The sequence below is a fragment of the Drosophila yakuba genome, chromosome 3L (genome assembly GCF_016746365.2).
Source record: "Drosophila yakuba strain Tai18E2 chromosome 3L, Prin_Dyak_Tai18E2_2.1, whole genome shotgun sequence".
Lineage (NCBI taxonomy): Eukaryota > Metazoa > Arthropoda > Insecta > Diptera > Drosophilidae > Drosophila > Drosophila yakuba.
In genome coordinates this window covers 5,374,111-5,400,164 of record NC_052529.2, presented here as the reverse complement: position 1 = coordinate 5,400,164, position 26,054 = coordinate 5,374,111, and the positions used below count along the sequence as shown (strand labels likewise).

The 26,054-nt window shown below is 41.7% G+C and overlaps 3 protein-coding genes across 3 annotated transcripts in view; 1 reads left to right on the top strand and 2 right to left on the bottom strand.

Annotated features, from left to right (window-relative positions):
- LOC6533011 overlaps window positions 1-26,054 on the bottom strand; it is a 105,103-nt gene that overhangs the window by 38,811 nt on the left and 40,238 nt on the right. The window contains exons 3-4 of the mRNA XM_015194281.3: window positions 25,012-25,062; window positions 5,654-5,728 (exon numbers count right to left, since the gene is read on the bottom strand). The gene's annotated coding sequence lies outside the window, so the exon portion shown is untranslated. The remainder of the gene's footprint in view (window positions 1-5,653; window positions 5,729-25,011; window positions 25,063-26,054) is intronic.
- On the bottom strand, window positions 407-5,622 carry LOC6533010. The gene has a single exon (XM_039373446.1). It carries the CDS (start codon window positions 989-991, stop codon window positions 629-631), a length of 363 nt encoding a protein of 120 aa, XP_039229380.1. The 5' UTR covers window positions 992-5,622; the 3' UTR covers window positions 407-628.
- Window positions 10,903-12,094, top strand: LOC6533009. The gene has a single exon (XM_039373448.1). The coding sequence runs from the start codon at window positions 11,622-11,624 to the stop codon at window positions 11,787-11,789; it is 168 nt and encodes a 55-aa protein (XP_039229382.1). The 5' UTR covers window positions 10,903-11,621; the 3' UTR covers window positions 11,790-12,094.

The window sequence follows — 26,054 nt, the reverse complement described above, 5'->3', positions numbered from 1 at the left end:
CTTCTGTCCACATCCAAGTCGTTATCTAAACTTGAGTAGGCGGCAACAGCAGTTCAGACAGTTAGGTTATTGCCAAAAATACTATTTACAAGTGCGGTCCAAAAACAGTTCACAGATAGGTCAAAATATTATGATAGATGCTTTAAAAGTCATCATTTAAAATGAATGAATGCATTTGTAAGCTTCGATAATTGACACCATCAGAGTTTATTTAATTATATTTTAATCAATTTATTATGAACGCTGTGCTTTTCTTAATTATCTTCATTCCGCTTACATAGGTTATTAAATTAATTAATCAATAATGTTATTAGTGCACATTAAAGCCCCACTAATTAGAAATAGTGTTCTGGGAATTGCAGTTTCTTGTATGTCCAATAAATTAGATCCCATCTCAATTAATGCGTTTCTAGTTTATCATATGATATGTTTTATTCGTTTATAGTTTATGATTATTTATTGATATGTTTTTTAAACAATACAATTTTATAAATTTACGCAGTCCGTCACTTAAACTAATGAAATTTCCAAAAAGGTGAGTGGTAATACAGAATAACTTTGAGCTATGCCTAAATCATAGCTGGCAAATATTCTTTCCTCAAAAGATCCTGTGTGTATGTGATCACTATTACAATTCCGTGCTCTCCATTTTGGGATTGGCATTCTTGATACCCAGGCTTCTCAGCTTGCGGAGTCGCTGAATTTGGTGACGCAGTTTGTGCCGGAAGACGATCTGATGGTTAACAGTCTTCAATTCGTCGACGCTGCATCCTTTCAAATTCCGAACCGTTTTGGCCAGCAGTGTGTCGGTGATGAAGTACTTGGCCTTGGACAACCTCATGTACTCCACATTTTTCTGAGAAAGTTGCTGGCGGTACAGATACAGGTGATATCCCACATTGGGCGTCCCAAGTGGCTGCTGCTGTTGTGGGGCGGAATTTGCAGCAGATTTGCTGTCGCATTCGTTGATGAGTTTCTGGTAACGTGGCATTTTTGTTCGATTTGTGCGGATGGATAAGGTAACTGAAAACACAAAGTCCGGTGCGGATTTCCTTAGCAAGTTGATAGCACTTCGTTGCTGCTTCTGTTGCAGATTTTCCAGGTGGTGAATAATGATATCCGATGTTGCTTGTCCAACGTTGGCAGAAGGATTGATGTCCTTTCAACAGCCACTCTAGTTTTTATACATTCCAGCTAGTCACATCCTGCTGCTTGTGTATACCTGCATTTTCAGAGTCCCGACATTTTTTTTTTTAAATCCTTGTCCATCGACAAAAAGTTACCTGCGCTTTACCTGCACTTTTGACTTATGCCCCTTTTCGGCTGGCGTAATAAAAAACAATTCATTCTTAATCTGCTGGCCGTCGTAAAGTTTTAGTATTTTGCAAACACTTTCATTCTTAATCCGTTTCACTAATCCGCTCACGCGGCCGCCGCCCGGGCAATTTATATAAAAAGATTAAGTGACATTACACAACGTATTTTCCCAAGCAGCTGAAAAATTTGCATGCCTCTGCCGGATGAACAAGCATTTTCCTGCCACGGAAAAAGGGTGAATTGCAGCGCAGGATGCTAGGGATAACTGCTAAACAGGATTAGCGACCGGCGGCAGCTGCGACTCCTTTAAGAATTTATTAATGATCTCTAAGAAAATACGGCAGCCGATATGCATAATGACAGCCATAACTGAGAAAAATTGCTCACTAATTTTGTTTAATAAAATGTCTTACAAATTATATGTTGACTTAACTCTAAATAAAAGTACTTTCCTATATGTTCCATGGAATTCTTTTCCTTCTTTGGTAATCGCATTAAGCGATATAAATGTGTAATATTTAAATGACACCCATAAGCTAATACTTCCCTATCTATTACCACCCTGCCACATTTTGCATTATTTGTGTAGAGAGCATGACTTTGGAAGTTCCAAACCGCCGAGTTCAAGTTTCATAACTGCATTGTCAGTGCAAAGTGCACTCAGGAGAAAGTGAAATGGAAAAATGTCGCCTGGATTTGAGGGCAATTTTTTCACAATTTTACATTTCTTGCCCCTGCATAAAGCATCATGTCAAATTCCTGATCAAATAACACAAAGTTCAAGCTACTTTTCCGCTCTAAAATAAATACGTGGCAACAAAAATAAAAGTAATCAGTTGAGACAGCTAAGGAGTGAGGTAAAAAAAATCGAGGACGCGGTATAAAAGTGATAGACCTCTGGCAAAATTATGGCAAACTTTTGCTTCTTTTTTTTTATTTTTTCTTAAAATGTAACGAGACGAAACGAAAGTTTTCCAAGTTGAATGTTGAAATAAGCAATTTTCGCGTTCAACTATAGAACATATATACATAGGGCGTGTGCCAGACTAGACGAGTAGGACTCTTGGAGAAAAATATAAAAAAAAAGATTGAAAAGTAATTGCATTCAAGAGCTTGTAGTTAAAAATTTATGGCCATAGTGCCCAAGAATCTGGGGAAAAGGGCACAGCGAATGAAAAAATGAAGCTGATGCAAGTGTTTTTGCTATTGCTTTTGCTTTGCTTTGCTGCTGGGAAATATTGAAAATGTAATTCCAACTGTTGTCTGCCCTCCGATGGTAATTGCAAAGACCGGCAGCTCGAACGGCGGTATTACCAACGGAACAGCGAAAGCAGCAGTTCGAAATAAAAGTAAGTTAAATTGAAAATGAAATGCAATCAGCCTGTGCTCTTTGGCGCGCTTCCTTGGCCCCCAGATACTGTATCTACGCTTGTATCTCCATCTTTATCCGCTGGATGCATCTCCATTTCGCAGCTGCATTATTAACGCAAGGTGTGAACGTTTTAGCCATGTAATAGACACGAAACCATTCACTGTTTTTTTCTTAGAAGATAAAATAAAAAAGATGACGAGAGCTGAAGTTAAATTAGATTTTTAATTTATTCGGTTTTACAATCAGATATTCCTTGAATATTAATCAACAGAAAAATGCATTTGCAATATTTTGTTGTTTATAAAACTTGGTATTAGATATATGCATCTAAATATATATTCATTTTTCATTTTAGTAAGATGTTTTATTAAGATGTTTGAAAATAAATTAAGGCAAATATGTATAAAATATCCTCAAGAACTGTTTACCATTTTACTTCTAATATAGTTTTGCACTCTGATTTTGCAGTGCACATTGCAGGCAATTTTTGCCCAATTTATGATGGGCAAACACTCAATGCCCACTTTCTGGCCTCGTTTAATGGCTTATTTTCCAGGGATATTTGTACAAATTTTCCTCTCCATCTGGCTGCACATACCCAATGCACAAGTGCGCACTGTGTAGCTCCGGATTTTGGCCAAGTCGTATGCTTAGCAGAGTGCACAATGAAATTGAAACATATTAGGTTGAGCTTCTGGTCCACAGAGCGACAGGCAGGTAGTATTGCCGATGAGTTTGCCCAACAGCAAATTGAATTGAATGCAGAAGTGCTTAAAGCCTTGCTCAATTTGACAGGATTTAACCCAGATATATGGTGTCACAACACTGGGAGACACAAATGCAGCACTCTCGACACTTATCGCCCAATCAAAACGTCATAAATCAAGCGACGGGTCTGCGCGTTTGATTTGACAGTGACGGCGAGTGAAGTGCCAGCTAAGCGTTAATTTGCGCGTCTCTACTACACTGGTATTCGGTTTTAGGTATAAATCACATCAAATGACAATTAAAGCGCCATTCAAAGTCAAATGCTAAATTCGAATGCAGGGCACATGCGAAAAATGCAGCTGCATTCGCAGATGCGGATTAAAAATTGGAACGCGAACTGGAACTGGCACTGTGGATGGGGTTTTGTGGTGGCAATTAATTAAGGCAAACCTCAGCGACATCGCTCAAAAGTATGCAACACACGAACCGCAAAGGCAATGAAATATTGCAATCACTAAAAGAATGAAAAGCCACCGAGAAGGCAAAAGGGTAGACGGGAAAGGAAAAAGGGCCAGGCATCCACTTGGTGAGTCGCAAAATCCGGAGACGCTTGCAGCTCTAGGTTTGCCATCTCCAACTGTGGCTTCTTCTCTTCGCAGTCGTCGTCTCGGTTGGCTGGCTGACGCCTGCTTGCCAAAATTAGTTTCTGTGTCAAAAGTTTGAAATGAGCAAGCTCCTCTGGGCCTTCGATACACTGCAAAAAATCATGCATTCTTTTGTGTATCTAAATTCTATGGGAGTTGGGTTTTCGCCACTTTACCGTTGATCTGCTTAACACAGTTTATCTTCATATATCTATTTAATGAAATTTATATGTTTTTGTGTGATCTTTGTTCAATAATTAAATTTATATTTCCGTTTTGATTAAACCAAAGCCAAATTGCTTTTTAATTGAGCAACAACCATTAGTACGTTATAAACCAAAACATTCATAAAGCTAACATTAATACAAACAGAAAATATTTGCAGCTGATGTCCAGTTTCTTCGCGTGCCAGCATCACCCAGTAAAAACTAACCAACGGAAGCCAGAGGAAAAACTACTTGGCAAAGGGTGAGAGGACAAAGTTTGCGCTGCGCTGATGTAGTTAAGAATTGGCAGCAAATGCTGCTTAATTTCAAAAGAAACTTTACGTATTTGTCATGCGGCGCACATTCATTGCGGTGTTCATTTGAGCGCTTATTCAGGCAGTACCAAAATAAAATGGTCAAAAAAAAAAAAAAAGGTAAAGAAAATGCCTGGCCAAAACCTCAGACGTTGACAAACGTTGCCTTATTCGCTCGACAAGACGACGATGACGATGACGATGACGATGACGACGATGCTTCTGCATTGGACACTCGTTTAATAATTCATCAGAATCATAATCAGAATCGAAATCGTGCTCGAAGAAGTGCCAATGCCAGAAGTGTGGGTCGGCGGAATATTCGCGTTAATTTGCGGTCGCCGAGTAGCAAATGCGGTCACCATCTTCGCACTCTTCCAAAAGGCACTTGTGCGCCTCATTTCCTGTGGCCGAATGCCATTTGACTTGCAGTTTCCGTTTCCGTTTCAATGACGCTTTGATTGGCCTTGCGGTATCCGCTCCACCCCCCCTTTTCACTCCCCTCCCGCCGCACAAAAGTGCTCGACTCTCAAGCGATAATTATTTGTGTGGGCAACGAGTTTAGTTTCTTCGCTGACCGCATCGCAAACTTTCGAGGTTGCCACGCACTTCAGATGCGCGTTTCCTTTGGTCATGAGAAGTGAAGTTAATGGTCAAAGAGTGATGCTAATCGCTGGCCACCAACGCTGACTTCAATTAAGATTAATTTAAGGAAAGCCAAGGCAGTTGGCCATTTCAAACAGTTCACACTGTATTAGAAAGAACTCATATAGATTTTTCCAACAAGTAGGAAGTTTTTAATCCTAAAAGTTAACTTGTTCATAGCTAACTACAAACAAATAACAAAACTCACTAGAAGGCCGTCAAAATAGTGCGCTGATCTATTGATCCAATTCGCCTGTCGAACGGAAGGGGTAAACAAATATTTGCACTGTAAATCCAAATCTGTTTGAGTGCGGCACACAAAATAGCCAAAATAAACGAAAGCGTCTCTCAAAAGCGCAAATACAATAAAACTGATTAAATTTGACTCGATAAGCAAATACGATGCAAATACGTGCAGAATATTGAGATACTCGCACCTTATCTCACCTGTTCAATCTCGCTGTCTTGGCCGTTTTTCAATGGTTTTTCTTTTACTGTTGCTGTTGCCCTTTTTCTGTTTATCTGCAAGTATACATAAATAAATTGTTATCTTATTAGTGCGCTGAGTGCTTTGCAGTCTCTATATAAATATATATGGGATTCATGTGATAATTGAATTTTCGGCTTCGACAGCGGCATCGCAATTGCACAATTGCAATCTTTACGTTTAATTTAGCCGCTGAAAGTTGCGCACAATTAAGCAGCGATGCAAGGCCTGAATTTATTTAATTTTATTTCGCTTCTATTTGTATTCGTGGCTGTATTTGCATTGGGCGCTCAGCAGATAAACAAACACGCTTCGTGCCTATCGCATCGGATGGGGAAATTCCGGACTACACCCATATATACCGCTGGATTCGCGCTGGAGATGTGGAAAACTTCATTATCATAGTAGTACGAATATAGTGTAGTATTTGGATGCAAGTGCGGGTGCGTGGGCGCTGATTTCTTTTGGCCATAAACATTTCCGGGCCGAGGTGGGATGCAGTCGTGTGTGAAAATGATTTTAAAATTGGCGCTGAATTGTGCAAATGCAAAGACAATCAAAAGGCAATGGGCGTTGCGCTGATTATAATGGCGGAAACAAAGCAAACGCAAAGCGAGCAAAGGGGCCTTTTGGTAAAGTGAAATTTTGACAGCTTTTAATTGTGCACCGATGCGAGCAATGTTGCCGAATATATATATATATATATATATATATATATATATATATACATATATTTATATGTACATATCAAGCAGACACATCCATATATTTAACTGAATTTGGCCCTTTTCCACCGGCACGCAATTATCAAAACGCATCACGCGTCATGGCCAGGCCCAAATGATAAGCGGCAGGTGAAAGGAAAAAGGGTGGGCGAAGGTAGGGGGCGTGGCTGCAGGTGGCCAACTGTCAGCTTAACGCCTCAACGAGCAAAGTGAAGGCAAAATTGCATTTGCCTTGGAGGCCGCCGCAATTACCGCGGCATCATTTCTATCCAACTTGATGATATTTCAACTTGACTTGAATTGGTCGCAGTTTAACCCTAGTTTGATGTTTCGGTCTCAAAGGGTGCAATTTATATAATTTTATAAAAATTATTATTATTAAACTAAGTAGCCTGTGTACTTAAAGGAGATCACTTATTTATCAGGAAAAATATCATATAATGTTTTGAAAAACAAAATAAATTAAGTTGATCACTAGAATAAATGTTTTTCAGCTTTTTACAAGTTTTTTTAAAATGTGTAAAATATTTGACCTCCTTTGCACATTTATAGGGTTAAAGGCGGCTTGGCTAAAGACCTCAGTTTACGACTGTTCCGTGCGAATCATCATTAATAGACCAAAGTGAGAGTTTTCTAGCGCGGCTGACGCTCCTTGCCTAATGGCAAAATGGCAAAGATGGCAAGATGGCTAAATAAGTGCGCACTTTTAGCTGAGAAAACGGCGAGGAGCGCAGTCATCATCAGATGTGAAAATTGCTGGGCCCAAGGCCTCACAGCTATTTATAACGCTTTTCACTCGCACACACTCTACACTCACACACACACACACACACACGCGAATTAATTAAAAACTGTTGAGCTTTTGGCTGGCGTATCGGGGGCATTATGCAAATGCGCCGCACTGTACCACATCCTCTGCCTTTCAATTGCACTGCACACGTTTAACGAAGCATAAATCTCTCTGATAAGCTACAATCAAACGCAATCAAACTAAATTCAATTTAATGGCAAAAGTTGGGGGGCTTAGAAACCAGGAACTGCAGACTAAAGAGCGCCGATCCAAGCCAGAAATCTGGCTGCAAGTCGAGTGAAATCAGCTGGAAGGGAGCAGCGGGATCAGCCAGCCGTTGACTAAATACAATTTACAAGCTCTCCAGCTCGGACTCAATCTGCATCCCAATCTCCAGCCTGCCTTTCGCTCCAAGGTGGCCAAATATTGGCCGAAATTGATTAGATACGCCAGGTGAAGTTAAAACTGCAGCCGGATATAAGAAGCGGATTAAGTGAAGGATATAATCGCAAATTATAATCTCTGCCTTTTGAAGTTTATATAGCTTTAAATTATATGGTTTTTAGCTTATTTTAATGACATCGTTTAAGACATTGTTTAATATTTATTTTTAGTTTTTACACATAATTTGTACCCAAAACTCGCGTGAATCTCCACTTTTGCTTCGCCTAGAGCCATTCAAGGTTGCTGCATAATCGTGTCCTTTCAGCGCGGCTTATAAATATTTATAGACACGTCGGGACCCCATGCATGTTGTGTTACCTTATGTGAGGATTTCTATTTTCCCCTTCGTTTTCTGTTTTTTAGGAGCCGCAAAGTGAGCTTCAGCGAGATGCGTGGAAAGCGAGCGAACAGCGCGATGGCGGAAACTGCAACGACGCTTGTTGCAGTTTGCAGTTCAACTGAAACCCTCCGATTTTCCCTCAAAGACCCAGCGATTTCCTCCCCCACTTTGCTGGCAATTCAAGCGTTGCGAAAACGTTTCTGCCCCGGCAGCCGTAGCCTCTGCTTTTTGCCCTCTGTCTGTCTAGTCTACGAGTATCTCCCCCCATCACTTCAGTGCACTCTTGGCCCATTTTCCTGGCCCCGGTTTGGTCCCCATCCCGATTTTATTGGCATCGAAGGCTCGTCGACAGGCAGCGACCGCAGAACTGAGCCCCTGATATGCACTGGGCGAAATAATAGCTCAACAACTCTGCATTACCAAGATATAAGTTGGAATCTCTTCCCTATTAATAATAATAACTTCTGAATTACATGTTTTATTCCACCTATTTTTTATTACAAACTTTATTCTCAGCTGTAGTATTTTTTCGCAGTGCTTTGGATTTTTTAAGCTGCCTGGTGAATGCCGTTCGCCGTTGCCATTGCCTTCGACTTGCACACAACTCGCCGCATCTCAGTTAGACTGTGTTTGAGTGAGTGTTTGCTTAACATTGTTTGATATTTGGTTCGGCGGTTGTGAGCGCTTTTCCGCCCTCAGTTTTTTCTCAGTTTTTCCACCCATTCCCACCGATTTGTGCCACCCATCTTCTCCGGCAGCCTCTTGGCTTCTGTTCATTTCTTGACTTGGATGTTTATCTTCAATGATTTGCGATTTTCCGGCAATTTACGCAAAAATATGTGACGAAATTTCAGCACTCCAGCCCAGCTCCTCCTTGTGACTACTGAACTGCAACAGTTTCGTGCTTTTTTTTTTATTTCATTTTAAAATATCTATCTTTCCCGGCGACCCCCTTACAAGCTTTATGCGTTGCGCGCGTGATATCAGAGTCCCAAAAATTTGCTGAGGAAATTAGCGTGCAAAAATGTTGATGGCAAATATTTGCGATTGGGACGGAGAGGATTGGAGATTGGGGATTGGGGACTTGGAGGGAAAACACAACTCCCACGCTCCACCATTTGCTTAACGAATTTCGTAGATTGGCATTCGGCTGCAGTTAATTGAATTCGAAAGGTGAAAGGAAAACAGTCGGGGACGGATTGAAGTTGGGATTGGTATGGCATCGAATCATATCGGTTTGGTTCGGTTCGGATCGAATGGGATGAGATCAGAGCGGATGGAAGTCGGCGATAACAATGAAATACTTCGTTGGCTGATTTATCGACCTGGAACAGCCATCGATTGGCGGCCAAAAAAGGGCCGAGATTTGATTAGCAAACAGTAAAGTGTACAATTTTTTGAATGCGGAACAGGAAAAGGTGAGAGTAAATTATATTGCAAGGGACTCAATTGAATTCGGCGTGAATCACATAAAATATATTTCACTTAAAGTGGGAGACAAATGAATTGAACGAATTTTATTGCTTCCGCATTTTACCTTTCAGTTGCTTTCAAGTTTATTTGCTAACCAAAATATTTGCCTTTTTAGTCACAGTCACAGGAATGCTTGGCAAATATACACAAAAAATTGAACAAATAAAATGTACATTTAATGCCTTTGGGATAAGCCCACAGCTCGCAGCAGCCACATCATCATCATTATAATCATCTTTATACCAGAGATAATCGTCGCCATTGTCGGCAGTGTAACGATCATGTGCTGATTTGATAATTAAAAGCAAACACTAAGCGACATCGTGACAACACAAGTAAACCTGCACAAATACTAAACGCACCATAAAACTCTCGCAAAAAAAAGGGAAGAAAAACAAAGGCGAGCAATTTACTTAAATGCCTGCAGGACTGCCTGCCTCGAAGGAAAGAGCCCCTGCTGACCAATATAGCCAGAGTTTACTACTTCTTCTCCTCCCCCACTCCTCCGGCACTTGGCGAAATAGTAGTTAAACTAGCTAACCAGATTGGGTTACAACCGCATATGCCATAGAAGTTATAGTATTCAGATATACCCCATAAAGTTCATTACACTTTAAGGTGTGGATTTTGTGAAAACTTCATTTGGTACACCTCATATTTGCAAAGTGTAGTTAATCGCCCCCAAGTTACTCCACTATATCTGTCTAGTGGGTAAGAGTGGCAGTCAGGGACTGTCTCAGTGGCAGTGTCTAACTGTGGCAGCGATAACAACTTTCGTGCGTGGCCAAAAGATTGGGAGGCGGGGGGGTGGGTTGAGTGACAGATACATACATACATATATATGTTGAAGGGGGTATAGCAGAGCAGACTTGGCCCCCTGCTCCCCTCCCCACACCACAAATCTCCCCACGAGACTTTCAGGAATGGAACACGTTTCATTTCGTGGCGACAAGGTTTTTGCTCCGTTGATGAACTCGCTCCTCCGCTCCACCGCTTGGCCCCCCCCTCCTCATCATCACCTCGCTGCCGCCGCCGGCCAACGCATTTTTCATTAACACGCCGGCGAAAAGTAGTTGATCCGCTTTTGGCCGTTACACTTACATCTGTGGTGTATATGCGATACATCTTATGGTATCTGTATCTGACAAGCGCAAACCCAAAAACCAGACCTTGTGCCACTTTACGATGCGGGTAAGCCGGAGAATATACGATATACCTATGTACATATATCTTTATGTAGATATATACATTTGTATATATTGAGGCAACTGGCAAATTGATTAACGCTAATCGACGCCATTTTCGTGCAAGTAGCGGTCACTGAGCGTTACCTGAGCTGGCTTAAATGCTGTCTTTATATATTTGTATTTTCTTTTTTTTTTTGATATTTTTGGTAACAACTTTTTCGTACATTGGCTTGAAAAAAAGCTGGCCTTAGAGGGAGGGGGCGAAACGCGAAGAGATTTCGGGGAGCGGTCGAGCAACTGTAAATTGCAGCGGCGACAACTCACAAAAATCTCGTTTGCCTAATAGCCGAGTTCAAGTTGAACGGCTCAATTTCTCAATCTATCAGTCGCCGTCGAATCAGCGTCATCATCGATTTTTTAATTAAGACTCACATAAATTGAAAAATACCCGAATTGACAGACATTTCAACAACAGTAACAATGCAGCCGGGCCAAAAATAGCTGGCTAACTCTGTGGGGAACCCTCATAAAGTACTGCAACTTATGGTCCACAGAAAACTGGTTTTTAATCCCAAAAGAACGAATTTCTTTTAAACAAAAGAAAAGCTAAGCAATCTGTGTAATTAATCAAATGATCTCGGCTTTCGTTTAAATATTTCAGATATTCCCGTTCGCCGTTTATTTAGAATCTAACTTGGATCTATGTTGCGTACTTTGGTAGCCGGAAAAAACGCCCATTAAACGACAAACCAAATCCCACATAAAGGCAAAATAAATCTCTCATTCCTCACTTAAATTCACATAAATGTTTTTCGGCTACCGAAACACTTAAAGTCGCTCATCCCAAAGTGAGAACATTTAAAAGGCCGAATCGCCCGAAAGAAAATATATAGTATAAAATGAGGCAAAGTTCATGAACTCAAGAAGGCGAAGAATTTCTCACACAGCCATGGCAACGGCGTCAATTACATGGCAATGGATGGAGATGAAAACGGGCAGATGGAGCTGAAGCTGGAGTTGGAGCTGCTGGTGGAGTTGAAGCTGGAGGTGGAGGTGGACGTGGAGTTGGAGATCCGAGATGGCCACGGCTACTTAGGAGAACCAGGCAGAACCATGGAGCAGCAGCTTAACTTTTAACCGCACAGAAGTCGACATCGATGCGCCATGGCCACTTGAGTTGGTTACGGCCAAGCCAAGTAATTAAAACGAGTCGAGAAAAATCAGCCCAAAAAGAAAATGGGAATGGGAATGGCAATAGCAATGGGCTGGGAATCGCTGAGGGAAAATGGGAACGGGAATGGGAATGGGAAATGCTGCGCCACGTAACTGAAACTTCAGAGTCAAAGCGGCGCTCGGACATTGCTCATTTCGTCGTTTCGTAATTAATTAGTCTTAAAAGTTAAATAGCCCAAATGATTTTGGACAGGCTACAAAGGCGGTGGCTAATAGAAAACGTTGCCAGGAATGTGGCGGGAAAGCGTATGGTGGTATGGCTGGCAGCGAAAAAGAAGGAAGATCCAGTCCAGTTCGGTTGGGTTCGGCTTAGTTCAGCAAATGAAGATAAGATACGTCTTTGACAGGGGCGCGACAGCAGGGGGATGGGGGCAATGACAGGGCAGTGCATATTTGTGTAAATTTAGTTATATACACAGAGAGATTAAATGCATTTAATGCTAAAAAAAACAAATAGCGTTGACTATTTTTAGAACGTTTAAAATTAGCTTACTCCTTGGCAATTTATGTTCAAAGTTAAAAAAGGAGATTATACCATTAAATTTACTTGCAATGGGATGCTAACTCCCTTAGAGCATGAATGGCATGAAGTAATGAAGCGTTGCTTTAGTTATTTTTCGCAGTGCACGTAGGGATTGTGGCCATAGGAGAGCCAGTTGGATGCTGTCAGTTTGTGTACGCATTGAATTGCAGGAAGAATTTATCTAACGCCGGCAGCAAATGGTGGAAATGTTGGGAATGAAATGGTGAGCTGGCGAGCGTGTGTTCGAGTATCTGGCGGATACGTGTGAATGCTGCAGCTCCGCCCGTTTCTGCCATATTGATTGAGACAGAATTTATTGGCCAAGCTAGTGCCCTGGCTTCAACTTGTATAAATGTGTGTGTGTGTGTGTGTGTGCCTGCGTTGTGGCTTTTTGACATTAAAAACTTGTGCGTTGTTGTTGACTTGGCATGAACATAAAGTGCTGGCTTAAAGCAATTGCATATAGTACCTATATATCCTATATATGGTCTATGACGATTTTGTATTTGTATATTCAAGTGCTGGTTTTGCTCGTTAGCAGAGCTCTTGCAATGCGCCCTCTGCCGGTTTGGGTATATTTAAATATTTTGTTGCAACGTTCTCGAGCTTGCCACACAAATTGGCAAAAATCAACTCACAAAATGCCAGCACCCACCCTCAATGGCATATCAATTTCATTTGGCTTTTCATACCCGATATTTCGCACATATATTTGCCAATTTATTTTACACTTTTGCCGGTTGCTGCTGTGGAAATTGTCATCCGCTTTAAGTGCTACTCAGAAAATTGATAGCTGGCTAGGTGACCACACAGAATTTAAATATAAGAGAATACCACAAAAAAGTTTTCGTCAGTGCAGTGAGACAAGTGGAAAGCCGAATAAAACTCAGAGTATGCCCCTTGTGATGGCCCACAGCTATTAATTTGTATTCCCAACTAAAAATCGAAAATAGCACAAAGTTAAACTTCGGGCCAGAATCTTTATGGCTTTATGCTGACCAACCAATGATTATGCAACCGATGGCCAATACTCAAACCCAACTGGGCCAAGTGCTCGGGAAAAGTGGCAGGGGCATTGGCATCTCTTGACCGCCACATGCAAATTGCAACTGATTCAAGATTCAAGTGCTGCCCAGAAAAAACTATGCTGGAAAATCGAATTAAATGGGTGTGCTACCGAAATAACTGTAGAGCTATACATTTTGAATTCGTTTATTGCGATCTGAAGGGCTCCCTTTGCACTGCACATTTTTGACTATTTTCAAAGGAAACTCATATTGGTCTCATTATTTTCTCATCTTTCTGGCTGCATAAAAAATATCTAGCAGAGAACATTGGACCGAGATCACATTCCATATGTAGCTCCCCAAAGCTGTTGCTGCACTGCATAATTTATGGCCCAGTCTAGACCAAAGTGACAGGCAAGGCAAACGCCCTATGTCAATCCCTAATTGTTCACAAGCCAAGCACACACACAGACACACACACAGAGAGATTTTTTGATAAAGGGAATTTTGGGCATTTCATATTTTCTTTTGCTCTGCCACATAAATTTTGCCAGCTGAATAATATTTTCGTTTGGGGGCCGGCGTGTACGTAAATATTTGGCCAAGACAAATTGCAGTAAACAATTTGCAACAATTTCATGCGGTTGCGGGCAGCAAGTCCTTTGGACCACCCAGAGCAGCAATTACAGCTCATAAGTTGGTGATTTTCTTGGCCCAAAACGCACACACACGCACTTGACCCAGGCAGGCAGGAGCAGATGCAAAGTTTATGATAAAATTATCAACTTAATTGCCGGCCAGGGAGATCACCTAATTGGGCGCCATATGAAAATACTCTAATACTCTCTATGGTATGCTGCAACATCGGCCAATAGCCGGACTCAAAATCGACTCTGTTGGCAAAGTTTTGAACTGGTTTTTGTTGCCTTTTGCCGGCCAGCGAAAGCAAAAGTTGTTGTCTGCCATTGCATATTTGCATTTGACGTCTCCTGGCCAAATGCTTTCAAATTGGGTTAACGACACTTTGGCCAAGGCGAACAACAAAAAGTGCAACTGAAAACTAAAAGCTAAAAACAGCACTTTCCACGGCAAGTGTCGCCGCTGCATGGAAAGTGAAACTGAACTGCAACACAGTTGTTATACATCCACATAGCCCCCAAAAACAAAAAAAAAACTGAAAAAACACAGCGAAACACAACAATTACACAGCTTGATTCGGTTTCGTTTCGTTTGGCTCGATTTTGGCCCGGCCAAAAGTGATGAAAGTGAAGACAAAGTGGGTCTACTAATGGCAGGTGCCGCACCAGATCAGGAGATCTTGGGGATTCAGGAGATACGGAGGAGTGGCTGGGATTCATGTCAATTAGAGCTGGAAAAGTTACCATCATCTGGCATCTTACGTATGCGAGCGTATAGATCGCTAGACCGATGTGTATCTTTGGTTGCATTATGTAAACGATGGCCAACTATCTATGGACACGAAAACTGCAGAGTGGAGTGGCGGTGAAACCTCTTGATTATCCCATATAATAATTATTGTTGCGTTACACTTAACTATCGGTTGTGAGCCTTCTTTGTTTGGTTGAATATTATATATGGCTTTAAATGAGTTTATGAATTGTCTTCTCAAGCCATTTCATTAAATTTAAATCAAAAAGTATAATTATATATAACTAGCTTCACTTATGCATAAAATCCCCTTAAGCCAAAAGCCAAAGTTGCAGAGTAGAAATGCGCCTGAATACCTAAGTTAGCAACTCCCTAAGAGAAAACGCATGCAAATACTCGACTCTTAACCTCCTTCACTCAATTTACCCACAAGTTGCCTTTGAAGCACGCACTTGGTTGATATGTCACATGTTTTCTGTAATTCGAGGCATTAGCAATTACCATTTTGCCTTTAGCCTTTCTGGCATTCGACTAAGAGGTTTCATTAAGTTTCTCCATTTTGTCTCTATTTCTCCGTGAATTAGGAGACTTTACTCATGAGACGCACAGAAGTTGAACAAAAATCTCGCATAATTAGCGGCGGCAACTCACAGGAACTAAACTGTACACAGATGCAAAATGGGAAAAATTCAAACGGAATGGTAAGCATAATGATTGCATAACTCTGACTAAGATGCAAATGCAGAATGCAGAATGCAACTCCGCAGAGATACTCCACACACACCTAGCACACACCTAGCACACACACACACACACCACACACAAATCACTGGGAAGTGAAATCAAATGAACTAAGCCGCAAATGCAACTTGTAAGGTGAGTCGCCTCGGAAGTCAAGGAACCCATAAGCGTTGACAATATGCTGGGCCCAGGGAAGGGAATCAGGGCTCAAATGCCAGAGACATGCTAATTATGCTATATTTATGAGAAATGCACAAAACACAGAGCCCGGAACTGTGTCTTCTCGAGTGAGAGTCTTTACACGCGGAAAAAACGGCTGAAAACGTAGAATATCCAAGCAACATATATATATTCTCGAAGTCATGAAGTCACGAAGTCTTGAAGGATTGTGAATAACCATATATAACATTCTAAGGAATGAACCACACTCTGTTTATAAATGTATCCTATTTTTTTCATTGCCTTGAACTTTTTTTTTGGCTGGCATATGGTGGCTGGTACTGTAAAAGTTAGCCTGTGGTTTTTTAATGCAATTTTTTTCCTGCAGTGCATGTGTGTTGAAGTGCATTGGCGTGCATATGAGGAGCACATTTGGCTCCATGGCAAACTTTTGCCTGACATTTGCCTTTGCCATTGCCGTTGCCGTTGCCAACGAGTATGGAGCCGTACAGCATGCTCCACGTTCTCGTTCACGAGTTTGACAAGAACTCGGCCCATCAGGGGCCATTATCATGCGCCTCATCAGCGTCGTCGTCTAACTCTAACGCCAAAGTCATTAAACTCGCGCCGCAGCTTCAAGTTGGGCGCAGAGATTCCAACTCCTAACTTTCAATGCCCAACTCCTGGGCCAAACAGAATGAAACCAAAGCTCGGCTAACGACTAATTTGCGCATATGACAGGGCGACATGCGAGTCGTTCGATGGGCAAAGACGCAGTCCCAGTCCCAGTCGCAATCCCACCAGCCGTTTTGCCATTTTGCGGCCCTCGGTTAAAGACTGGCCTGCAATGTCAACGATTGGCAGCTCTCGTTCGCCGGATTGTTCAACTGACTGGCTGGGATAGCTGTGTGCGTTGGTTTCCCATCCGCAATCCACCATCAACCATCCGCCAGTCAGCTCTTCAGATTTCCCATCCCGCCATTTGGCCGAGATTGACTTTAAGCGCCCATAAACGGCGGCCCAGGCCCATGACACGTTTATGTGCTTTAGATGATAAGAAATGTGCAGGTTTAACAAAACAAAAAAGAAAACGCGATCCGAAAAACCATTGCACTTAAATGCCCAGGCGGCCAAAATGCTGGCACCCGCGGCGTATGCGCAACAAACGAGGCGTTGGGCCAAACAAATCGTTCAATTTGTTGCGAGTTTCTTTCGCCTTTTTGTTTCACTCCTAATATATGCACTCCCCCATCGGTTATTCACTTTTGCCTAACTAAATAATATAGCACGCAACGGGGAAAATGTTAAATCATCCAGTGCTGGGAAAGCAATGGGAAAGGAAAAAAAAAGGGAAAGGCAGGTGGGAAATCAGGTGGAGACCTTTGCTAATTGCGGAGCAATCACGTGTCAGGTTGCATATTGTGGGGCGGCGCAAAAGGTTATTGCGACAGGTGAAACTTATGAGTCAAAGTCACTCAAAAGGATGGCAGGTGGCGAAAGAATGTATAAGTAACGAGCTTTAAATATTGGTGTGAAGAGAATTTTAAAATGTGCTTAACTCGCCACTTCAATTATAAGAAGATTAAAGGCTTAACGAAGAATGAAGTAAGCCAAAAGTCCTTACCTCTCTCCCTTTAAATTCCAAGTTATATTCTTAGTTTAAATTTAAGTTTTATGTGCAATTTAGGCAGAAAAGTTTTAAGCTTGTTAATCGGGATGCCGTTAAAACAAAAAAAGTGCATGCTAATAATCAGCTGTTAACTAGATATCAATCACTACAAGTTGCAATCCAAAATGAATACCTATTTCGCCTGGTTGACCACAGCACTTGCTTGCATTAGTGCTGAGTGTCATTAGCACCTTAAAGGCATCCTCCTCTCAATAGAGCCACATAGCCCACTTGACTCGCAAACTCCAGTTGGCCCAAAACCCGGAGACAAGGCCTAAGCACAGGGCTTGACAATGGCATTGGATGGCGGCTGGCGGATGCGGCGGAAAAGCGGGTGCGAAATGGATGGATGCACCTTCGGGGCAGCACTCTAATTAAACACGACAGTGAAAATGTGCTCGCGCTGCCATTGACACGTGCGCCCAACAGCAACAGCAAAAGCAACACCAACAATGCCAGAATCAACAATGGCCAATGTCCAGGCGGATGCAGTGCGGCCGATAGGCCGTTAACTCGTACAAATGCACTGAACAAAATTTACAGAGCCTTCCTTTCTTCAACAAAAATATAGGAATATATTCAATAAACTACGTTATACAAATCATTTCAGCTGAAACATTACTCCTTAAAGCATAATAACATATAAAACAAAATTGAAAATTTTTTTTCACTGTACATATGTGAGCAGGCGAGACCGGGTTTTCCTGATTTTCCGTTTGCCAACAGTTGCCGTGACCCTGCAACCCCCACGCATCCCCGCCCCACGACCAACACATTCACAGAGATTCACGCACGTGATTTATGTGCGTGGGTGCGCATTTTAACGCGGCGACATCGCCGGGAATCCAGCTCCTGCTCCACCTCCACCTCCACCTCCAGTGGCTCCAAACGATGTACCGCCTGGTCCTGGCCCCCAAAAACAAGCTGATGGCAACTTTATTGAAAATCGCATATTTTATGTGGCCATGGACGCTGGGCGCCCGGCCTTCCTGGCCGAACCGGGCAATTCAATCAGGATATAATTTTATGCGTAACTTAAACACGCAGGATATGTTAATATTGTGGCGCCCACGCTGAAACACATGCACACAGAAACCCATGAGATATGGGGCATTGGAAAAATCGTTGCACTTTACGCACGAAATAACAAAATACTATATGTGTAAACAATTCGGTGGGCGTGTGTGTTTGTTTGCGTGATTAATTAATTGCGTTTAAAGGATAATTGCCTCTAGCTTTCATTTGATTAAATTTCAGCCAGTACGCCCGTCCTTTTGTGCGTATGTGTGCGTGAGTGTGCGACTGGGAAATACCAGGTGGAAGTAAGGTAGATGAAGGGAGCGGAGGAGTAATAAACCTCAGGTCAGCTCAGGCAGCTGGCTTCCTGGAAAGATTACGCACAGATCAAACTGCACAACCATTCACATTAAATTTTAAATGAGACAGAAATATTCCTGCGCATAAAAGTAGGCAACGAATTTCTATCATTTCGTGTCCTTTGCCGCAATAGCAGTGATTACGGATATTTAAACATAATATTCTTGCTGCGTTATTCCTAAATATAAAAGCCTATAAGCTGTTTGTTAAAACAGTTCGTAGCACTCAATATTATATTTAATCTCTCCCAATTAGCGCATCCAGCTTCGATTCAACAATTTACCTTAGGAGCCGCAATCAATTAGCTAGCTTTTTGTTAGCCGTATTCCATTCGGCTGGCTTTTAACAGCATTTTAGTAATTGATTAATTGCATTCAATGTTCGTCAATTATGGACATAATTTAAGTAAAACTTTTTCCTTCCACTCGCCAATTTTTTCGCTCAACTTTTTTGTGACTTTTTGAATATTATTAATTTGCTATGGAATTTTATGCGAGAGCCAGCTAAATCGCAAATTAAATTTGCTATTTCTGTTACGTGACTCGTGACTGGTAAATGGTGACTGCTGACTGCTGACTACTGACTGTTGCCATGATGCTTTAATTATGACAATTTTTTTCGGAGACGACAAGATAGATTTGTTCGTTAACACGCCGAGAAGTTGACGTGTCAACTGTCTGACATATATATGCATGGTATGTATATAAAATATGTATATATAATCAGGAGCTGAGCGTGCCACTTCCTGTTCCTGCATAATCGATGCCAGTCGGCAGCCTTTTCTCGTTTTTTGGCCAGCATTTTCACACGCAAAGGGACGCGGAACAGCAGCCCAACAGCAACAAGAACAATATTAATAACAAATTTAACCAAGAGCTGGCAGGCGGCGGCGGCACGGGGCCCAAAAAGTTTTGGGAAACAAAATATATGCGTAAATCTCTTTAGTTGGCTTATAATTATGACATTAAGCGGCGATGCGGCTTGAATTTTAATTGGCATTCCGTGCGTTTTCTATTTATTATGGCTTCGCCGTTTCTTCTGCGCTTGTTATTATGTTTATTAATAAATAATTTCCAGCTTGTCGGCTTGTTGGCTATTGCCAATTTGTGGCCATTCAACGAGATTCGCGTTTATGGCCGCAGTTTGACATGTGTTTTTGGCCATAACCGTTAAGCATTGTGGCTTGTCACTAGCGGATTGTCGGGTTCAATGTAACTGAAATCTAGGAAAGATTGTAAATAAAGAAAAATCTGCAAAAAAAAATGTATCTTTCTGCTCATTTATTTTTTATGTATGTATTATTCAAGCCAAGAACGCATTACCTTAGCACTACGCTTAGATTGCCTCACAAATTACTTTGAAAATTCCTCATCCTATCCGTGACCCGAATCGATTTCGTTGCATAAGGACGGACATGTAAATTAAGGTTAACGCTAATTGACATTTCGATTTGCACATAAAAACTTTGGGTCCGGGATTCGAAAACAAATTGCGGGCGAATCCAACGTCTTGCCCACATTGTCTCACTCTTTTTTTTACTTTTTATGGCCACATGAAAATTAAATTAAATCTGCGTGAAAATACGGTTACTTTGCTGTTTGTTTTTCGACTCTTTGATTCGGTTGGCTTGTATTTTATTTGTCTTTGCTTGCCCTTCACACGCTTGAACTTTGAGTTCGAGCACGACAGACATAAAAAACAAAAAAAACAGTCAGACAATCGGGAGCATTGAAGTAGTAACAACAAATGGAATTGGTAACAACATTATTTGCCATTTCCGTGCGATTGTCTTGCAGTCGCTTCTGCCCGATAGCAATCTGAGCCAAAATGTTGCAATGCCATTCAGTTACAGCAACTATGCAAACAACGCACACACAGAGACAACGCCTGAATAAAGTTATTAGCGCATTTAACTGTGGCAACGGACGTGGCGCACTCGAGCATTGTTCGTCTGGCGCTGCTGTTGTTGCTGTGTGAATGCAATTTCCATTTTAATTACCTCGAAAAAGGCAGTTGGAACGGCACAAACAGCACAACCAGCACAACAACACAACAACCACCGAAGAGGCAGACGCTCGGCAGACAAACAACAGTGGCGCATGCGTCGTGATGCATACGAGTGATGCAAAACACTGGCAACAACATCGCCCAACAATGGCCAAAAGCAACACTGCGGCGCTGAAATTAGTCACACACCTCGTGCAGCGCTTAAGATACAAATGCGAAAGGCGAGGCTTGGCTCAAAAGTAATGAGCCAGGAGCAAGCCAGGATAATCAGTGGTTACATCTGAACAGAGGCTCTATAATCACTTAGGCATATATTAAATATCCATCAATTAGCAAGTTCCATTAATACCTTTAAATCAATTTTATGTCTAGCAATAAAAGTAGTTTCAATGAAATATGCACATGCTTTAAGTACTCTTCGATCCACTCACTTGTCGCCGTTGTTTGTGTGGCCATTAAAAACGCGAATTAAAATTCGACTTGTTGTCCGCAGGTTATCACCATATCGCACTATATATAGCTGAAGAGACTTGTCGTTCGCTACCTTTTGCTGCTTTTGTGCATTTGCTCTGTGCACAAATATTTCAACACTTTCGCTTTTGTTTATGTCATACACAAACACACATGCAGAGTGGGGGAAAAATTATTTTAATTATTCCCAACGTGAGCCAGCAAACACCCGCCCCTTTTCTCGCTGCAGCGAAAATGCTGTGCATTTTAATTGCATTTTTATTTAATTTCAGCCTGCTGCATCTAATTTGTCGTCATCTTGCATTGTTTGCCACACTGTTGTTATTTGGTAATCATTTTTTTTAGCTACTGTAAGCTTTTGTTTTGGCTTCTCGATGTCGTGTTCAGTGCTTCCCACGCACTTTGCAGACATTTCTGTTGATTTTTTCTTTATTTGGCTGTCGTCGTGCGATCGTTTGCGTAATTTTGAACAGCAAGACCACAACAAAACATGAAAGTAATTTCGTCACAGTTGACACCATTGTCTGCGAATGAACGTCATCACAAGTTGACTTTTGTCGGCCAGAGAATTAATGCTAATGTTTATTTTTACTGCAGTGTACTTAACACTTTGACTCAATTGCTTTAGTTCATTTCATAGGGATTTATTTGAATTGGTTACACAAATATAAGCACATAGGGCTTTGCAATTTGGTTAGGGAAACATAAGCTAGATTTCTTTGCCAACAACACTGTCGAAAATCTACCAATCTCCGGCGATTCAACATCCGCTGCGTCTGCGCAATTCTAGTGACCCAATTTCGAATTGGTTTCCAAATCCATTCATTGTTGGCCCGATTCGCTGATGTCTGCTAATTTATGACCGCCTCTAGTTTTTGTTTTTTTTGTACAGTGGGCGTAGCGATTAATTTACATACAAAAACACATACCATTCGCTTGACTTCTGACTTCTTTTGTGGCCATAACTCTTTAAGCAGCTTAAATTTGCATTTTTGGTATCGTTTAGATTACCATTTCAGATCAAAGATCGCTGGGGCAAACAATTTCAATACTGTCGGCTTACACAATCCACTTCTACTGGCAAACATACTCGTATAATGCTGAAAATTTCACACACCAAATGGTAATTAATAAGAGTTCAACAAAAAGCGGAGCGCTGCCAGGCTGTATAATAAATTAATTACGACCACGATATCAAAGCGAAAGGCGCCGAAAGCTGAAAATTGAGAATCAGCCAATTTGGCACATGGAAAAATAAGAAGGCTGTACGAATTAAATCAAAAATATCCTGGAATTTTCTATATTAAGGATTAAACAATGATAAAAATGACTAATAAGTTTTAATAAAATTCAATATGCTTCAAACCCAAAATACAGATATGAATGGGAGGAAGTAATACATATAAAAAATTTTATATCAATCTCATAATACATTATTAATTTGTAACCATATTAATAAGATGTCCGAACTATTTGGATATTTTTTATTTATGAGTGTACCGCGAATGTTCTGAACATTTTGTGCCCACGCAGTTCTTTTCCAGTGGCCGTGGAAGTAACAGTAACAAATAATTAGCTTGTAAACTAAAAGTCATCATTAATAATGATTACCACTGCCGGCTCCGCTGGGTTCTTGCCAGCAATACAAGCAGGGCTAAAACCCCTCCACTTCCCCCTCTTGTGACCCATTGTGTGGGTGTCTGATGGCAGATGCTGGCATAAACGTCAACATAATTAAGTGAGCGACTTCTTCGGGCATCGCCATCGACTTTTTCTACTCGTCTGCGATTTATTTCGCATTAACGTTAAATATTGCTTCCTAATTAACCACGGCCCGCTTGCCACATGCAAAAAGTGTGTGGGTGTTTTCGGGGGAAATGTGAGGGATCCACAGTGAAATATATATATTTAGATCTATGTATATATATATATATACAGCCTCGTAGGTATCGAGTTTTGCCCTCGATGATGATGAGCGGCAGGATGATGATGCGTCAATTTTTCGGCAGCTAATTAGTAGCCGGCAAAATAGAAAAAACACGCGCTTAGCGTTTACAGTTACTGTCAAAAGTTATGGCCAAGAACTCGGACGAAAAACTCTAACTGCGATTTGGCGTGACGCATTACAGTTAAACTGATTTTAGTTTGTTACATTTCTGTGCTCAGCGGTCATCAGCAGCTTCATGTGGCCACCCACTACAGTTTTTTGAACTCACATATCTCCCCCTTATTGATGACTAATGAGAAATAGAGGTATATAATCAGCAAAAATATAGGTAGTTAGGTTATGCCTCATAGGTAAGGTTAAAATATAACAATCGAATGGTTTTACTATAATATTTAATAATTAAGGCCAGCATTATCCTAGCTGGTTAATGCATGTGAAACCACACTATCTGACTCAATTTTGGTTATTCACTTATTGATAATTACCATTTAGCTGGATGGAGAGAAAGCTTAAGCTGGCTTAACTTAAAATCAAGCCGAAATCAATCGTCTGTTTCCGCTAAGAAGCCCATACAAAGTTGTCAGCAGGAAGGCACTTAATTTAAGTACCATGCCCACTTTAAGCCTGGCCAGTCAACTTTCGCCCCCGAGTCAGAGCCATAAAGTATGGCGACAATGCTCTTAGCCCGACTTTGGGTGCGATAAAAATTGATATATAATGGATTATCGTTTATTACACGCACGATTACCCACCGTTCGCACACACACACCCACACACACACACACTGGCACAATCTCGCAGAAGATGATGTCCTTGCCGACGTCCTTCGCTGGATATGCATATTGTTTGCTTTTCTCCTTTTTCTCCTTACTTTCCACGTCTTTGGCCTTTTTTCGTTTTTTGTTTCGTTGCGGCGTACATTTTAATGAGCCTTGGCACCCCGCAACCCCGCTGCCAATTTGCATGTGCAGCCGCGACCGGGGCGCTCATATGGTTCTCGAGCCACCGAGCCAGCAAACAAAGAAACGAATAAATAATCGCACAAAGTATTGCCGGCCATAAATATCGGAAGCCCTGGGGGCTGAAACACGGCAGAAGATGCTGCAACATCGGCAGTGGAACGATGGAGGTGCAATTTTCATGCAGCATGAGTCGACAATAAAGTGGCATAATAAAGGCAGCAGTCTAAAGTTTGCAGGAGCAACCATCTACCAGGAGCTTCATAAGCAGGAGCGGCAACTCAGGCGGCCAGAGTTGCCAAATCAGTCATCGGAAATTGATAAATGTAGCTCGATCAGTTGTGTAAATATAACAATATCTGACAAAGCTACTGTTTCCAGCAATATGTGGTTTTGGTTATGTTTTGCACTTTATCATGATTAGAATTTTTTAAATTATTTATATCTAATATTTGTAAGGATTTCTAAGCAATGTAGTATTTTTAAAATAAGCCACTCTTGGACGGAAACTCGCCAGCTTGCCAACACTTGCAGCCAAAAGCAAGCAGCCAAGTAGCAACAACAATAAACAAGACGCGCAGCAATTTCACTGACTACTGAGAACTTTACGTACTGTGACGAGGACTCAACTCCCACACCGTGTTCTCCAACTTCCACGCCCACTCCTTCCCATTCCTCCTACCCAGATCGCCTCGATTCCCCACCATATGGCCATCCCTTTTGGACCTTCCTGCACCGTGTGCACTGAACGAAAATTATGCCGCTGAACGCATGTTGCGCACAGCTAATGGGGCGTATGCGTAATGGGCGCGCTTATTAAAACTTAAAGAGGCGTGGCCCGACTCATTACCGTCGAAATCAAGGGACTGCGCTTACCTTTGAAGGCAAATTGCCAAGGAGTGAGTTCCGATTCCGTTCGTTGGGCAACTGAAATGATGGAAAAGAGATTTGTTGTTAGCTGGGATTGTTAACCTAAAAGATGTTACTATGTAGACAAACAGTTTGGCACAGTCTTAATATATAAAGTTTAAAATATAAAGGCAAGCCAAGATATTCATATATTTTGTCTTTCCTATATCAGCATGCATTATTTAATGATATATTTTAGGTACACTTGGCTGTTAAAGCCCAATAGCATGATTTTTCCTCAGTGCCAATTTTGCACTTGCTCGTGTCTGTTGTTATTATATTATTGCTGCTGCTCCCTGGCCTGCCCCTTGTTGCCTTCATTTATATTACTCTGGCCTTTCTGTCGCCACTTCGCCTGCATTTCCCGCCCGCTTTCCCCCTGAAAATTTCCCAGCCCCCCTTCCCCAGCAGTTTTCCTCGGGCACGGACGCTTTCATTCATGCGCCTCACGCTGCACACTCATTTACCCTTTAACCGAAACGTTCGCCTCCCTTTTTGCATATCATTTGCGCGCATCTTGTTCACCCCTTCCGCCCCACGCCCCTGCCAGTACCCCCACCTCCCCCCTTAAGTGCATTACAATGAACTACGCTGCGGAGCCATTGGATCCACTGGAGCCACTGCATCCACCCCGTCGTGACTCGTAAATAAGTTTTATTGTGTTGGTGTGCCCACGCCCCCGAAAATAGACAGCTCCCCACTTCCTTTCCTTGACCCCCCTTTACCTTTTAGCACAGCCCCCCTGCGCCGCCCCTGCGGGTCCACAACGATACAAGTTACCGCTTCCTTTTGTTTTTGTTTTTCGCTTTTCCATTTTTTGATAATTTAGCCAGCTTGCGCTCCCCAACGAAGTTGTCTAAATTGCTGGCATACATTCTGCAGCTAATACACATCCGCAAAAACTTTGGAACTTCTTTAGAACTACCAGGTAAGTAACCCTATTATTTCTCTAAAATAATATTTAGGAATTAAATATGAAATAAAAGATCTATTACTAAGATTTAAATATG

Coding starts and splice junctions, on each gene's coding strand:
- LOC6533010 (XM_039373446.1), bottom strand. CDS start 991: ATGCCACGTTACCAGAAACTCATCAACGAATGCGACAGCAAATCTGCT.
- LOC6533009 (XM_039373448.1), top strand. CDS start 11,622: ATGGCAATGGATGGAGATGAAAACGGGCAGATGGAGCTGAAGCTGGAG.